Consider the following 16,431-nt stretch of genomic DNA (forward strand, 5'->3'; position numbering starts at 1 on the left):
ATTGGGCTTGAGTAGGGGCACTGTTCATACCCTGACCCAACACTAAGGCCCAGGTCCAAACGAAAAGACCCAGTCCAAAGGATTGAGCCTCACCCCACACCGACCTTCCCCTAAAGAAGTCGGTTCTCACTACGACTTGCTCTAAAGAAGTCGGGGACGAAGATTAGCTGGCAGATAAACACTCACTCAAATGAGTAACTGCCCCTAAGATCTCTCAACCCACTTCCAGGAGCCATATCCCAACTTCCCTAAGATAAAGGGACGGTTATCCACCTTAAAAGGTGGAACTACTTCAACGGTGGTTATTGGCTCCCTGCTATAAATACACTGACACTCCTCAGGTATCTCTAAGTCTCAATACTCTCTAGACTTGTTCACGCCCTTGCTGACTTAGGCATCGGAGTGTCTTTGCAGGTACCACCCCCATTCACTCGTATTCACAAGTCGGACGGAGGCCCTAAAGACGCTTATCCGCTCGAAGGCTTTCTTCCATAGACGATTGGGCCAACCCAGTGAGTCCAGCCCAATAATCTCCGGTTACCCATCGTAACAGTAACAATAAAAAACCCAATTGTCCCATATAATTATTAGACTCGATTTGATCCGATTGATTTACACAATTTAAACCAAATCATGTTTAAATTTTTTATAAAAAGACAAATATATCCCTGACTTTTATTTTGCGAACATTTAAATCCCTAAAAATTTAAAAATACAATTAGGTCCCTAAAAAAACCCCTGCCCAATCCCAAACCGAAGCCCAACCTCTCACTAATCTCTCAAGCTTACCCGAAAAAGAAAAAAACCTAGCCCTAGCGTCTCTTCCTCTCACTAGCCTCTCCCTTGCTCACTAAAGCTCGAGAAATCTCAAGCTCTCTTCCTCTCTCGTCTCTGGTCTCGCACCCAAGGTTCTCGTCACTTCCGTGTCGTCAGTAGTCACCGTCTCGCACTCAGTCGCGCTCGCACGCCTTCTCTGAGCTGGTCGTCGCCGGCGGCAAAAGTAGCTAGTCATGAAGCTGATTGTTGGAACCAAATAGAGATGAGCATGTCTCCCTTGACAATTTCAAAATGGAGCTACCTTCAGAGGAGCAGATAAGATTGATCAAGAAAGCAACATTGTTGCTGGAACCACAGCTGGTATTGCAAGTACCTCCAAAGAGTGGGAATTTGGCTGCAAAGCCTGAATCCAAGCCTATCGATAGACAGGTAATACTTTAATAGTCAGTGTTGTAGGAAGCATCTCTGTATTTTGAAATCACATTTAGGTCACGTGTGAATTAGTAATTACTAATTAAGTATTTGGGTTTGAAATCATGACACTGGGGGTTGGTTGAAAAACTTTAGTCATTCTTCTGCATCTGGTAATTACTGATGGACGGCATAAGTTGGTTTGAATTAGTAATAGAAGCAACAGATATCAACAAGTCATTTTTAGCACATTATTAGCACAAGAAATCAAAATACGAACCATTTTATAATAGAAAATTTTCACACAAACGTAAATTTAATATATAATCTGACATGTTTGAATATATATAATAATTTATGAGTCTCACCTAACATTTATGCTTCAACATTAAACTTGTGTATAGATTTATAGCAATGCTTGGAGCATCAATAAGCTGCTGCCTCCATAATCAACATAAGACATAAATGTAAAGCTATAAAGACAAGTAGAAAAAACACTTGTGGAGAGAGGCAGAGCATGATAGAATTGCAAGTTACTAGCTAGCTGTATGTGCTAGTTTTATTCTCAGTCATATCCAATACATTAGATACACCATAGTTATATTGATGAATATAATTTTGTGAATGAAGAAAAATAGTTGAGAAAATTGCTAGAGGTTGAGGAAGACAAACTCTTCCATAGCAGAAAAGATATAAGAAACCTGATGAATCGTGAAATAGTAACCCAATTTTTATTTACGTCTCAACCTGCTAAGGGTCATATAGGTTTCTCTGACTAACTATAAGTGATCTCTGTTATTAATAGAATGGACATATAGTTTTCTAGTTATCTGGAATCTGGATAATAATGTGCTTTCAAAATATAATGCACTGTGTTAAAATGGACAAATGCAAAGTGTGTAAACTATTGCGAGTATTTCCAATACTCATGTTTGACTTTTTGCAGTGGTTCTTTTGTAGCTGCCAATGCATATAAAGATCGGTTGGCTCTATTTTCTGTGTCGGGGATTGGCAATGATATTGTTGATGAGGTCTGGAAATGATTTTCTATTCATTGAAGGTGATGCTCTTTTGACGGGTATGTTCTCTGCTTATTTGCAGACAGGTATGTTCTCTGCTCGGACCTATTTTGTGTTCTTGGCTTCTTCGGTTATTGGAAAGGATGGATGCATGTAGGTTTCAATTTGGATGCCTTACATATTTTAGTACATTGATTGTAGTACATATCATAGCGTGGAGTGTGGGCATTGAATAGGCTCACCTTAGCTTGTACTGAACTTTATATAGAACTGGGTAGCTAGAATAAAATTTCACGTCACTCGGTCATAGATGCTTTGAGGCCTGTCATGAATTATAATATTAAAAGGTTAACAACAGGAAAATGGAAATTAAAGCTATTGGTTATTCTCATGATGAAACTGAAATCTGATTAGCTCAAAAATGTAGTCTAGATGTATAAGACATTAAGAGATGCATCTCAAATTGGATTTAGCTTAACATAATGCATATGCGTATTACTTCAAATATTCCATAATTCAGTGAATATCTTCATGCACAGTCTAATTTTTAACTGCGGCTGTGATCATATTCCATTTGTCCAGGTCCTCTTTCTCATGTATCATTATTTTGCCGCGACAGAGATATACAATGCAATATGTGTTTGTATTGCTGCATATGTTTGGATGACTGGATTTGGAAACTTCTCATATTATTATGCTAGAAAAGATTTCAGCCTTGCTCGCTTTGCTCGGGTGATATATATGTGGTGTCTATTCTGTATCCTTAACTTGCTACTCTTTGTTCATAAAACAAGTTTTGAACTCATTAGACTTCAAACAGATGATGTGGCGGCTTAATTTTTTGTGGCCTTCTGTTTTATTGTGCTTAACAATGACTACATATATGTCCAATGCACACACTTTTCACTTTGATGGTGTATGGAGCATTGGGTATATATAGCAAGTATAACAAAAACAGCTTAGTGGTGGATGCAAAAATTCTTGCATTCTTTCTTGCGGTGATCTTGCATTCTTACATGTAGCGTATTTGCATGTTTCAAGATGATTTGTTAATCCAAGAATATAAGCTTGCATGTTTCAAGCTGACTTGTTAATCTAAGAATATAAGTTTGCATGTTTATATCTTAGTAGTATCTAAGAATATGACTTGAGCAATACACACCGGATGCCTCTGTAACTTCTAAGGGAGAATCGAACATGAACTTCTCTGCCTTGGACGAGAAAGTAATCTATTTTTTGGCTATAATACCCGAAGATGCCTTACTTTATTGGAATGCCTTTTTAACATGTCTTTAGTTATCTTTTGTGATGTTTATATTTTCTGTGATGTTACCTTATTATTTAGTAACGCGTCTTATTTTATGGCATCTTGAAGCTTGAAAAGGGTGTTGTCGAGGCACTATAGACGATGATTCGCGAAGCTGTTGTGCAAGGGATAACAACAGTTCTCCCAGAGTTTGTGAAAACGGTTGGTTCCTCATCAAAAAGTGAGTGATGGTGTAAAGTTTTTGAATACTGCTCCAGTTGTTACACCACCGTCGGATACTTTGAAACGCATACTTGACGCCAACCCCTCAATGAGTGACGAACCAGTCACGAAGAAGAGGACTCCGAGGTGCAAGGGAAGAAAGCGTGGACTACCGGTCTCCGAAGTTAAGGTTTTATGTTTTTATTTTTAAATAACAACTATTAAATACTACTAAGATAGCATTTGATCAAATTAATACACAATATATGATGTTATAGTTCACAAAGCACAGCATTCTTCAGCCATTGGATTTGCCACTGTCCCGATTTAGGGGTGAAGAACTTTTTAGTATTCTCACATATTGTAATATTAATGTTAAGTCATAAAATAAAATATGTTCCTCAACTTCTCCTCTCTTTCCTACTAGATATGAGGTCTGAGCTTCACTATTGAAAGCTTTAGGCTTGTGAGTACCAAATTTTTTTGTCAGCATATTGTACCTGTTAGTGACATTGGAAGGCTGATTAGAATCCTGATTAATACTAGGGAGTTAAATTTCAATTGCTAATATGGGAATTTGATTTATTGATGTGGTGGAAAGCTTATCGGTTGAGAGAATTGTATTGACAAATAAGTAACATCAATGCTTAAAATAATTATCGTATTTTTTGGATTTGCAGAAAGAATTGCATTTTGGGGAGAAGCTTTCTTCGGGTCGTCCATGGCTTTACTACAATAATTACAATCCAAATATGGACGGAGATGACATGCCACATGTAAGTGCTTAACTTTTAGGATAACGTTAATGTTAGGAATTTTTTTTATTTTTTATACGTAGAAAAAGTATCTGGCTGATTTTGTGTGTATACTTTGAATAAATAATTAACGCTATAATATTGTGCTTTTTCATCCTCGGTTATGAAATAGACATATTCACAAATCTATATCTTGTACACTAACGTGTAGGACACATTTCAACTTTTTAAAATACATGGAAGATTAAACAAATGGCATGTAAAGATGCTTAGTAATTAAGTTGGTAAAAAAATCATATTTTATCAAAATGCAACTTTAGTATTTCTATTAGTGATGTGAGTGTGGCTTTAGTTAGTAACTTATAAATATTTTTACTATTGTTTAAAACACTTGCCTTGTTTTCATGTGATCTAAAAACTATAGATTCTAGTCGTTAAATTATTTATATTATTTTTTTATTTCGCTTTTTTTTTCGAACTTTGTGTTGATGCAAAATGAATGAGTACCGAACTTCTTTTTATGTTGACATTATTTTTATAGTGTTTGGATCTTTTATTTCGACTAACTAAAGAGATGAAATTTTTTGATAAAGAACTGGTCATTGCTGCTTACATCTTTGGAAACAATTTGGATCTAGAGTAAGTAAAAATAACCCATTTCTCATTTTAATTGCTAATTTGTCATGTAATTATTTTTTTAACCTTTTCTAAATCCGTAGTATAATATTCTGGTTTTATGATTTTATGGAAATTCTTGTTCCAAACGATCATTGTCTTAGCACACGCAAGACTCTTTTGACTATTATGCCCGACAAGTCAATAGTTGGTGATGTAAGAATTATTTTCACAGTATTTATTTATTATGCTTGCAAAATTATAAAATTTGGATTAGTGTAGCATAACCATGATTGTCTGTACTGTAAAACTCACAAAATTAGTAGATGATTAATCAATAAATTAAATTTTAATAAAAGAAATTGAAAATATGAATTTTATAATTTAAAAAGATAGAGCTAATTAAAATAACAATTTTGACACTAATTTTAAAGAATTTGACCCAAGATTAGACCGAATGAGCCAAACCGGATGAATCGGGCCCGTATTAGGCCTAAGGTCCAACTCTAGCCTCACTAAACAAAATAATTCAGCAACCCCTTCCTCTCTCATAAACCATTCATCGCTGGGAAACATGAAAAGGGGGGGGGGGGGAGAACATGTAACAAATTCCAAACCCTCACTTCCATAATCAAATTGCCTTAACTTTTTACTCCTAGTTCCGATCGCCACATCGTTTGCGGCCACGCGTCCGTAGTAACGATCTCTACAAAATCTAGTACTCCATTAGGTAAGGAAGCCACGTTTTTATTTCCAATTTTTCCTCCTCCAATTTCAAAAATTTGCATGTTATGAGGTATTGAGATCTTTGAATTTTGATGTCATAGAGGATCCGATTAGCTTGAGAAATTAGCGGAGTTTTGTTAGCTTGAGACATGGTGAAGGTAAGAAATCCCCCAAAACTTAGTAAATCCCTTGAGTATATGTGTTGGGTATTGATATTTAGTATATAAATGTGATAATATATGTTAGGTAGTGTATATGTGAGATTGGAACTCATTTGAAGAGATTGGAAGCTTGTTTGAGCCTTGGGTGCTAAAGTTTCGATATTGGAGGCTTGTGACCTCGTCAATTTGGGTGTTTTTGGCTTTGGAGAGTTATCCCGATTTTGTCCATCAAAGATGATCTATTCGAGAGATTCAAGAAGCTGAGTATTATGGACCTTGCAGAGCTGGAGTTGACTTCTGACAAACTGCATAGGTTGTTGGTTACACACATTGTCCCTCATTTTCTATTAGGGGTGGCAACACTATCCGAACCCGCGGGTACCCACCCCGCCCCTACCCGCTCGGGGCGGGTAATTACCCGCCCCCGCACCGGGGCGGGTAATTACCCGCCCCCGCACCGGGGCGGGTTCTTGGGCGGGGCGGGGCGGGGCGGGGTCGGGTTTAGGTTAAACCCGCCCCTACCCGCCCCGGTATATATAATATATATATAAATATATATATTTTTAATATATAATATATTTAACATATATAAAATAATTAGTAAAATGATTAATAATATTATATCATATATAAATTTTTACTTTAATTTATGTTATGTATGTAAATGGTGGTTATATAATTTTTAAAATTTTATTTTATTTGTTGAATTTAATAATTATAGGGGCGGGTAGGGGCGGGGCGGGTACCCGCAGAGGCGGGTTAGTGTTTAACATTTTACTACCCGCGGGTAGGGCGGGGCGGGTTTTATGCGGGTTTTTTGTCAGGCGGGGCGGGGTCGGGTAGAGCAAAAACCCGCCCCTACCCGCCCCGTTGCCACCCCTATTTTCTATAATAAAAAATCAGATATGTATACAACTTAAAGGAATAGATTGTTTACTATTTTTTATGTTGATGCTCTGTATACAATATTTATAAAAGAAAAACAATGCATCAATGAATATAAAATTTCAGTTTCTTATTAAAATTTACACCAGTGAATGTAGGCTGATAATTTTTCTAATCCTGATGGTTTAGTGACTCAATCTACTCTCAGCTAACTTTTTTTTTTTTAATTATTATTATTATTATTATTATTATTAAATGATGTTTTAAAGCTTTATTTTGTATCGTCACTGTAAATCTATTTAGTGTTTGTTACCAACATTCTGCTTGGATATTGCTATCTTAGCAACTTTCTTTAAACTTTTTGCACAGAATGTTGTTGGCTTTCAGCGAGAGGGCAAAGGGTCAGAAGTTTTCAAAGAATGCTTCAGATCAGGAAATGCTCGAGATAGTCATGTCTAGGTAACATAGGTGTTTCCTTTCCTATAATTGGAATATGTCACATTTAGAACTATCTCAAAATATGGTCGTAATATAATGGTAAGGTTTTTGTGAACTATGAAAGAGATATATGATTTGCCATGTGCAAGGATGCAAGTTTTTTGGTTCTTGTACAGAGGATCTCCTATCCTTTTATGACTAATCTTTTATAGGTTCTTTCTTCCTGTCATTATAATTATTCTCTTACCCCAAGGAAATAAAAAGTGCATCGTCTTTATAACTAGAGGTGTACGGTTCATTATATCTAAAAAGAAGTTCTATTTCTCTTTGGTTAATACCTACTGAAATGGATTTCCAACTCTATCCCTTTGGGGTTTGAGGAGTGAAGGCACTGTTTTGGTCTCCATCTCTTTGATTTTTCACTTAGACTGTTTTACAATGAAGGGTATAAGTGCTTTTATGAAGAACAATTGATCTGGTATTTGATTAAATGGCTATATCATTTTTCCTGGGCACATAATGGCTGTATTGTTATATCTTCTGCTAACGTGTTTCTGACTTATGGTTTTAAGTAAGCTGTGAAAATCGTGCTCAAGATCAGAATTGAGAGAAGAATATGTGATGGGAGTACGAGTGAGAAAATATACTTCTCATTATACAGAAAAATAGAAAGAAAAGTCACTATACCATAATCCTAGCTACATCTATATATAGCGCTCACTAATAGCTAATTAACTTCGTTAGCAATGCTAAAGGGACTATCTAACCTGATGCTGAGTCAGCTCATCACTTCTACAAATAACACAACTAACTATTAGTTACAACTTGCCAAAGTAAAATATGCCAAAACAAAAAAAACTAACTAATTTACATTTTCATTGTAAGCTATTCTAGATTAAATAACTGTATATTAATAGTCAGAAAAATATATGACTTCGCATAGGAAAATAATTTTAAGCATTGTGCTGTTTCTGTTTAAACTTCTGCTTTGAGATATACCAGTTTAGAATAATCTACCCTGGTTTTTTTTATATATGATTTTTTATTTTTATTTTTATATAGATTCCCAATGTTTGAAAGTATACAGAGTTACTGTTAAATTTTGATTTAACAAGAGGACAAAGATATTTATAAGTTATTTGCATTAAAAATCTCTTAAATCTTATCTGTTATCATGAAAGATTGAAATAGATTATAAATAATAACGACGATGATTAGTTTAGTAGTGATCACTTTGTTTTTGTAGTATTTTTTACTTAAGTATCATGGTTTAATATTTGCATTTATAAATGTAGGTATGAAAAGGAAATCAGGCACCCTATTCAAAACTTTATAGGTGGAAAGTTGGCAGAGGCTCTGCTTATTCAGGTAGTGTAGTTTACTATTTATGTATTAGATGCAATGTATATTTTAGTAGTTGTTGATAATTAATTTCATTATTTGTAGTTACATATTCAGAAGCTTAAATTGGATATTGAAACGTGAGTTTTACAAATCCAAACATTTAAGTGAGTACTTCTCATTGTTTTAGTTGATAAAAATGATATTTTGACTAGGGCAATGCTGGAGCTGGACCAAATTCTACGAGCAAATGAAATTAACTTTGCAATTCTAGCTGCATTACCTGCTTTCATTCTCTCTCTTTTACTCATCATGTTAGTGCGTACATGGTTGAAACAGGTGATCCCCTCCCCCCCCCCCCCTCTTTTCTCTCTTCTTTCTCTTAATAGTTTGAACAAAATTACAAACTCATGTATGTCTTAGTTCTTAGCTCTTGCAAAAGCTAATATGCACTCCAAACTGAAAAGTCCACTTACAGAATTCCTAATTATAATAATGAATTTTGATAGTAAAATGTGTAAGACCTATAATTTTTAGAAAAATTTTATTATGAACTAATTTTAATTTATTTATTCATTAAAGACTTTATTTTTATAGATTATTTTATTAAAAGTAATTAAATCAAATTTTCATAATTAAAATAGAAATTTTACTTAATTTTATAATTATTGAATAATTTTCTATATTTATACTATAAAGTTTAGTAGTTATAAAAGAATAAGAATTTTATATGACTTAGTTTAAATAATTGAGATTTTGAAATGGTTGAGTAAGGTTTGAGGAATATTTGGATGGGTGGCAGAGTCCGACTTTTAGAGATGCTGTTGAAATTTTTATAAAATCGGAAAGCTTCGTTTGAAGTTATTATTTAAAAAAAATTATTTTAAGGATTATATGTTTTAAGTTTGATTTATTTAGAAAAGAATGAATTATGTTTTGAATTAGAATTATTGATGAACGGAATGGGAGGTGTGATAATGAAGAATAATGATTGAGTATGATTGAGGTATGATGATGAATGAGATGAGATTGAGAATGATGTGGATATTGACGAATTATGATTGAATTATTCATATGGCTTATGAATTTGAATTATCCGAGACACGAGTTTCCCTGGGTAGACGCAGTGGCTTGCCACCACTTGCTCCAGGTTGAGATTTGATACTCTGTTGACCCTCTATCGCAAGATGTGACCGGGTACTTTTACTTCCCGGATTCTCCCATGGGCATGCATGTATATATGGATTTTGAATATTATATTAAATTTGAGCTTGGAGTTTGACTCCATGGAATATTATTGAGCTTGGAGTTTGACTCCATGGATATTATTTTTTAGCTTGGAGATGCATGCACAGAGGGACTGTCCAATGGTTAGCTACCAGGACATGTTCGATTGGCTGTATAACCGACAGATGAGCTCATTAGCCATAGGGCATGCATTCATCATATGTATCTATGTGACATTGTTTGGGTGTGCATATTGGAATTGGTTTGCCTATATGAATAATCATGTTTAATTGCTAATTGCTATACTTGACGTAACTGCTCTTGATTGTGTTTGAACCTTATTATTTGTGTTTGTGATTAAAATTGGTTGGGTTGTGGTGAATTAGATGTTGATTGAGCTGTTTGTTCTTGAAGCCATGATTGATTATGTGATGGGCTGAAGGCCGTGTTTGGTTTGTGTTGTGGTTTAGTAAAGTATGAAATATCAAGTTGGTTCATCATAGACTTAATGAACCTATGATTGGAACATGTTGATCATTCATACTTTTAGAAAACTTTTAAGATTCTTTTATCTAAAAAGGGAGTTTGGATTTCTGGTTAATTAACTGATTTCTTTTTAAAATGTTTTGAATTTTTTTATGGTTAAACCATCGGTTTTCAAAGGATTCATAAGACAACGATAATCACTGAGATTGAAAATGATTTTCTTATTAAATATCTTCTTATGATAATTCTAAAACTCCGTCGTGAGACCGTGTGGTTAGGTTCTCACCCCCCTACAGCTTTATCTTTTCAGGAGACAGATGACGAGGCTCACGAAGAGTTTTACTGCGTTTTGCTTATTTGATGTTGTTGTTTTAGTTATTCTTTATTTTTTCCTCACCATCAATATTATAATTTGTAAGATGGATAGGAATTGTAATGATTTATGTATATTATATTCCTTAGCTACTTATGTAAGATCTTTTGTATATATGTATATACTGGTTTGTGTTATTTAAAGTATTTTTTTGGCTTTTCAAAGAAAACAACTATAGATTTCGAGTCAAAGGCTCTTATTCTATTATTAAGTATATGAAGTCATCGTAATACTTCTTGCTATCAGAGTGGCGCAGCTAGAAGTGTGACATTTTGATAGTGATGGTGTTATAAAATGTTCTAGCATTATCATCATTGTTTAATGTACAATAAAATGGAAAAAGGAAAGCATTAATTCCCCACTTGGTCTAAAATCTAATTTCTAGTTTAATTGAACCAGTTGATATAGATTTTAACACACTGCAACTTCATCAAAATGGTGGAGTTGCTTTGATTACACTCTAGACAGATTTTCTAAAAGTTTCTTACTCGTTTATATGATTCTTGAAACCAGTATGTGGGAACTAACAAAATTTTATGTATTCATGTATTGTATATTTGGCATGATTTTAAATATACATTGAGTGAATCATATATGGTGAGCTGCAGGCCAAGAATGCTTTTTGGTATGTTTCTAATTGCTTACACAAATTACATCAGCTAATTCTACTTTAACTTTTATATCCATCATCCATCAAAACTCCGATTATGAAATCTCTAAATTCAGACATTACTTAAAAAATTCATTGAATGATTACAGTTACCGGCAGAACGCACATATGATATTTATATATTGTTATATGAGAAGCAGATAAATTAGAATCTATCCCTAACTCTCAAAATAAAATGACAAGCCCCAACTAAAGGATCTCTAGAAGTAACCATACCAAGACCATCAAACCTTAAAGCAGAAATTGATAAATTATAAAACCAAGTTATGGAGGAACTGTAATATACCAAGAGGAATTGTGGCGAAAGGGGGCCGAGATGACTGCGAGCGGAATGAAGGCGTGGGACTGACTGTGAGACGGTGACGAGACAGGGAGCAACGAAGACAAATCTCGGGATCTGCTGCGTCTGCCGCCAGCGACGACGAGGGCAGGAATGGCGCACGATCGCGACTGAGTGCTAGATCGGAGACAGTGAGAGATATCGGAGCTAAAAGAGCGATGATGAGCTTGAGTGCGACACCAGAGACAGTAAGAGAGACCAGAGCCGAGAGAGGGAGAGAGCTTGGGCGGGAGAACACGCAGTGAGCCACAGAGTTCGAGCTTAACGTTGAGGGAGGAGACTTAGGATTGTTGAACGACGTCGTTCTTGCAAGTTAAAAGAAAGAAAAAAAATGACCCAGTCCGATTATGTAAACGGGCCGAATTGAACCGAATCTGATGGTTATGGTCTGAATAATTAGATTTATTGATATTATTATAAAGACCGATTTTTTTTTTAATCTTTTAACTATTAAACCGATTTATTAAATACATCCAATCATAATTTGACACCTAAGCATCCTTAAAAAAATGTTTTACAGTAATTTTATAGGAGTATCCGCATTAAACTAAACCTGTAAACATATTCTAAATGAGTATAAAATATCTAAACAAAAATTAGTATTATGTTTTGTTCCTTTTTTACTTTTCTATTATCTTTTGTGTGTATATATGATAGATGTACACCCATTTATGGTAATACGAGCATTAATTATTTATATTACATAATTTAACATTTTGAGAAATAATATTTACATTTTTTTTGTATATATATATTTTTTTGAATATTTTTTTTATGATATAAAAAATAATTTTTTTTATTCTTTTTTACTTATAATTTTTTTTAATACTAAAACAGAAATATATATATATATATATATATATATATATATATATATATATATATATATATATATATAAAAGAGAACAAAAATGTTAGAATATATAGCATTCGTCTAACATTTTATATATATAGCATTCGTCTAACATTTTTGTTCTCTTTTATATGAAGAACTCGAAGTTTCATATAAGTGAAACATATATAAGGTTGCTAGTTGCTTGTTAGCCATTTATTTGTGGTTAAATTTAAAATTCTAGTCAACTTAATTCTAATCTTTTGGTCCATGTGATTCGTTAATCGTTATCCAACATCGAACACTGAATTTTTCGTTGGCTTCTGCACCGTCCAACCTGTATTTTTAAAGTTCTTTCATGTGAAATTAAAGGTTGGAAGAAATAGAACCAAACATTTCTATCTATTATTATACACACAAACTAGAAAATGGTATCTCAATAATATATTATTCTGTTCTCACATCAATTTTTTCTTTTAAGTTATAATTTTTATGAAATTTTGAACTCTTTTATTATATTTTTTCATCTTATAGACTACATTATACTAGCATCATCTCCTAAAACTAAATAATGTTTAATATCACCATTAAGTAATTTTCTAAAAAAGATTATCTTATAATTTATTTGTCATTAATTATATTATTAAATTTTATTTTATTTTATTTATATTTTATGTTATAAATCAAACTACTTGTATATTATTATTATTATTATTATTATTATTATTATTATTATTATTATTATTATTATTATTATTATTATTCAGTTTGAGATAAAATTATATGGTGTGAAGCTAATTCGTATTGAACGATATTTAGAGGATTTGTTAAAAAGAAGTTTGAATTTATTATAGTTCAACATTATAATTTTATTTTATTTAACTTTATATAAGTGATGATATATACTTTTTTTTTCTATTAAGTATTATCCTGTTAAATTATTTTAATTAAATAGAATTTGCATGAGTAACTTCGTTTGAATGTCAATGAATATATTATTTTTATATTAAAAATGCTATGTGTTTATTAAAATTAGCTATTAAAATTAGTTATTTTGTATTTGTATATTGTTGAGTTAAGAAATTAACTAAATTAATTAGTGATGACAAACATTATTTTTGGTAAATAAATAATTAGTGTGGATTAATTATAATTGCATATTACTAATTATTTATTGTTACAGGCCAAATCTTAGCAGCCCAAATTGAAATAAAAATAATATAGTAAGGCTGATGGGTCAATAAATAAACAAAGCTCATAAGGAAACAAAGCTGAAAAATCAAAACGGGCCATGCAAATAAAACCCGATCCAAGCCGTGTCCATCAATTCAAGTTGATCACACCAAGCTTCTCATACAAGATTGAAGTCTTCACTCTTTCTCATTGTTTCCAAAGCAACGTTCCTTTCCTCTCTGTCTTAGTCAAATCACTGAACTTAGAAATAGTAAGAAAGAGAGCTTAGTCCCTAAGCTAGTCATGAAAGAAGAAAGAAAGAGAAGGTTAAGCAAAGAAGGGTGAGGTCTAATCATCCATATCAAGAAAAGATCAGAAAGCTCAAGGTAATCCATTTCCTCTTGCATGCAACACACTTTCTTTTCTTCATCTTCAACTCCCTGTATCTCCGTTTTGAGCTATATGGAAAAGAAGATTTCTGTTCTTCTTTGTTATAAATCCACGGTCTCAAACAAGTCTTGGGGACCAAGTTGATTTTCAAGGATTCAGATTAAGTTGACCATTGGAAGACTCTTGTGGTTGTTGCTTTATGGCTTTCGGTCAAGATGGAGAAGTCAGAAGCAAAGTTTCTACTCTAAGGTTTAACGAGAAAAAGTGAATCTGTGGGTTGGTGAAACTCAAGGCTCAAGGTGTTGACTTTGGAAGAAGAACCCAATAACATGCAAGGAGATAAAAGAGGCTTGTTGCTCATTCAAAAGGCAAGGAGAGAAAACCAGAGTTTGAGAGTTGTGTTCTGTAAAGAAGTTCCTCTACTTGGATAATGTTTTCTTTCAAAGAAGCATTCGGCCAATACTAAAGAACTCAATCTGAGGTTTGCAAATCTGGTTTTGTACATAGCGAAGAGGCTGTTGATGAAGTCAATCTCCTTCATGTTTTACAGATTGTAATGTACTTTTCTATGTTTATCTTTTTGTAATTTCTTGTGAGAAAAGGCATTGTGAGAAAGTTCAAGTAAAAGCCATGAGTGAAAAAAAGTTGAGTGATACACTTGAGAGAAAAGCCTAGAGTTATTCTCTGATTTCTTTAGGTATGTCGATGTCTTGTATCTTGTACCTGTGAGGTATCTTTTTCTTAGTTGGGTTAGCACTAAGAGTGAATAGTTAGGTATTAACAAAGCCAATGTCAAGTTAGGTTAGAACTTGAGTGTGAAAGAATTGGGTCAATCCTGTGAAATTGGTGTATGTAATACTGTTAATTATAGTGAAAATTCTTCCACTGTTGTGGAGGAGATTGGATGTAGGTTGCATAGCACAAGGCAACCGAAACAGGATACATGCTGGTGCTAGCTTTTCTCCTCTCTGCTTAGTTCTGTTTTCTGATATTCATGAGACAAAAATAAATTGTCTCATAAATTTCCGCTGCTGAGTACAAACAGAATCAAAATTGAAAATTTGTTTGAAAAGGGTCATAACAGCAACTTAAAAAGAAGGCATAGATTCAACCCCCTTTTCTAAGCCTACCAAAACTTTCATATATATATATATACCGTTTAATTCATTTTAATATATATTTTGTAGTCTAACATATATTCTAGAAAAATATTAGAGAACTATCAGATTTTTTTATTTTTTGCCATCACTTTTAGTCATTAATCTAATTCTTTTAGTTTAGTAATCTAAAAATATACTTTAATTAGCCCATACTTTTAAATATTGATAGCTAAAAACAATAAATTTTAATAATTTTTTAACATTATTTTATATTTTATACTTAGTGATTAATTTTAATGACTAATTTTAATATAAATCTAAAATTATCCTTTTTATATTTACCTGTTGCCACTTTTTTTTATTAAATAATCTAACTATCAAGATTAAATAGGAAACAAAACTTTTGTTAATTTTTTTTAATAAGTTTAATTTTAATGTATTGCTAATAATATAAAGAATTTTGCACAATTATTCAATAATCAAATTCATGTAATTATATAATTTTTTAAATAATAAATCTAAAAATTAGTTATTTTTACGAATATAATAATATATGATTAATTGTCTGTGTACGATTTTTTTATACAGACATTATATGAAACAAATACTTCTTTTGTACTTTATCAAAAATTTATACTTAAATAAATACTTTAATATTGACATAATTTAAATAGTTTTCCTTATATTATTAGGATTGTATTATAATATAAAATTTAAATTTATCTAATATGTGTCTTAAATGTATATATATGTTAAGATTATCATTAAAAATTTTTATAAAAAATATAAAAAATTAACATAGTCAATAATAATAATAATATACGCATCAAATATTATTATTAATTAATAAAAAATTATACGTTCACACTAACATTTAATCACTAAATTAATCATTATATATTTATATATAAATATATATTATTTAATTTATTTTTAATATATATTTTATATCTATCATTAATTTGATGGTTAATTAATATTAGAAGTGATAAAGCAGGTCAGCCTATTCCTGCCCCTCCTTATCAAAATTCGTCTAAATATGAGACAGGTCGGTCCATCCCACCAAATTACTATAGATTTATAACTTGTTATCCCATCCGGTTAAAGGACTGACTGGTGGATTAGCGGGTCGATCCTCTTCTTTTTTTTTTAAATATTCTAAAATAATATGATTTTAAATGTCAAACACATTTAAATCACAATGTTAACCATAATAACTTAATAAATTTCAAACACAACAATAA

The 16,431-nt window shown here is 32.3% G+C and overlaps 1 protein-coding gene across 18 annotated transcripts; it reads left to right on the forward strand.

Moving 5' to 3' along the window:
• Positions 1–758: 758 nt before the first annotated feature.
• On the forward strand, positions 759–10,851 carry LOC112755116 (protein DGS1, mitochondrial). 18 transcript variants are annotated; one of them, XM_029293774.2, is made up of 10 exons: positions 759–1,206; positions 2,135–2,293; positions 3,583–3,865; positions 4,356–4,451; positions 5,024–5,069; positions 7,187–7,276; positions 8,551–8,623; positions 8,702–8,736; positions 8,812–8,935; positions 10,606–10,851. In XM_029293774.2, exons 6-10 carry the CDS (start codon positions 7,188–7,190, stop codon positions 10,822–10,824), a joined length of 540 nt encoding a protein of 179 aa, XP_029149607.1. In that variant the 5' UTR covers positions 759–1,206; positions 2,135–2,293; positions 3,583–3,865; positions 4,356–4,451; positions 5,024–5,069; position 7,187; the 3' UTR covers positions 10,825–10,851. The 18 variants fall into 18 exon arrangements, 17 of the variants coding, with proteins under 17 accessions (XP_029149607.1, XP_072077360.1, XP_029149604.1 ...); XM_072221259.1 differs by having other exon boundaries at positions 3,583–3,859; XM_072221260.1 differs by having other exon boundaries at positions 763–1,206; positions 2,149–2,293.
• Positions 10,852–16,431: the final 5,580 nt, after the last annotated feature.

Source organism: Arachis hypogaea, chromosome 16 (genome assembly GCF_003086295.3).
Source record: "Arachis hypogaea cultivar Tifrunner chromosome 16, arahy.Tifrunner.gnm2.J5K5, whole genome shotgun sequence".
Classification (NCBI taxonomy): domain Eukaryota; kingdom Viridiplantae; phylum Streptophyta; class Magnoliopsida; order Fabales; family Fabaceae; genus Arachis; species Arachis hypogaea.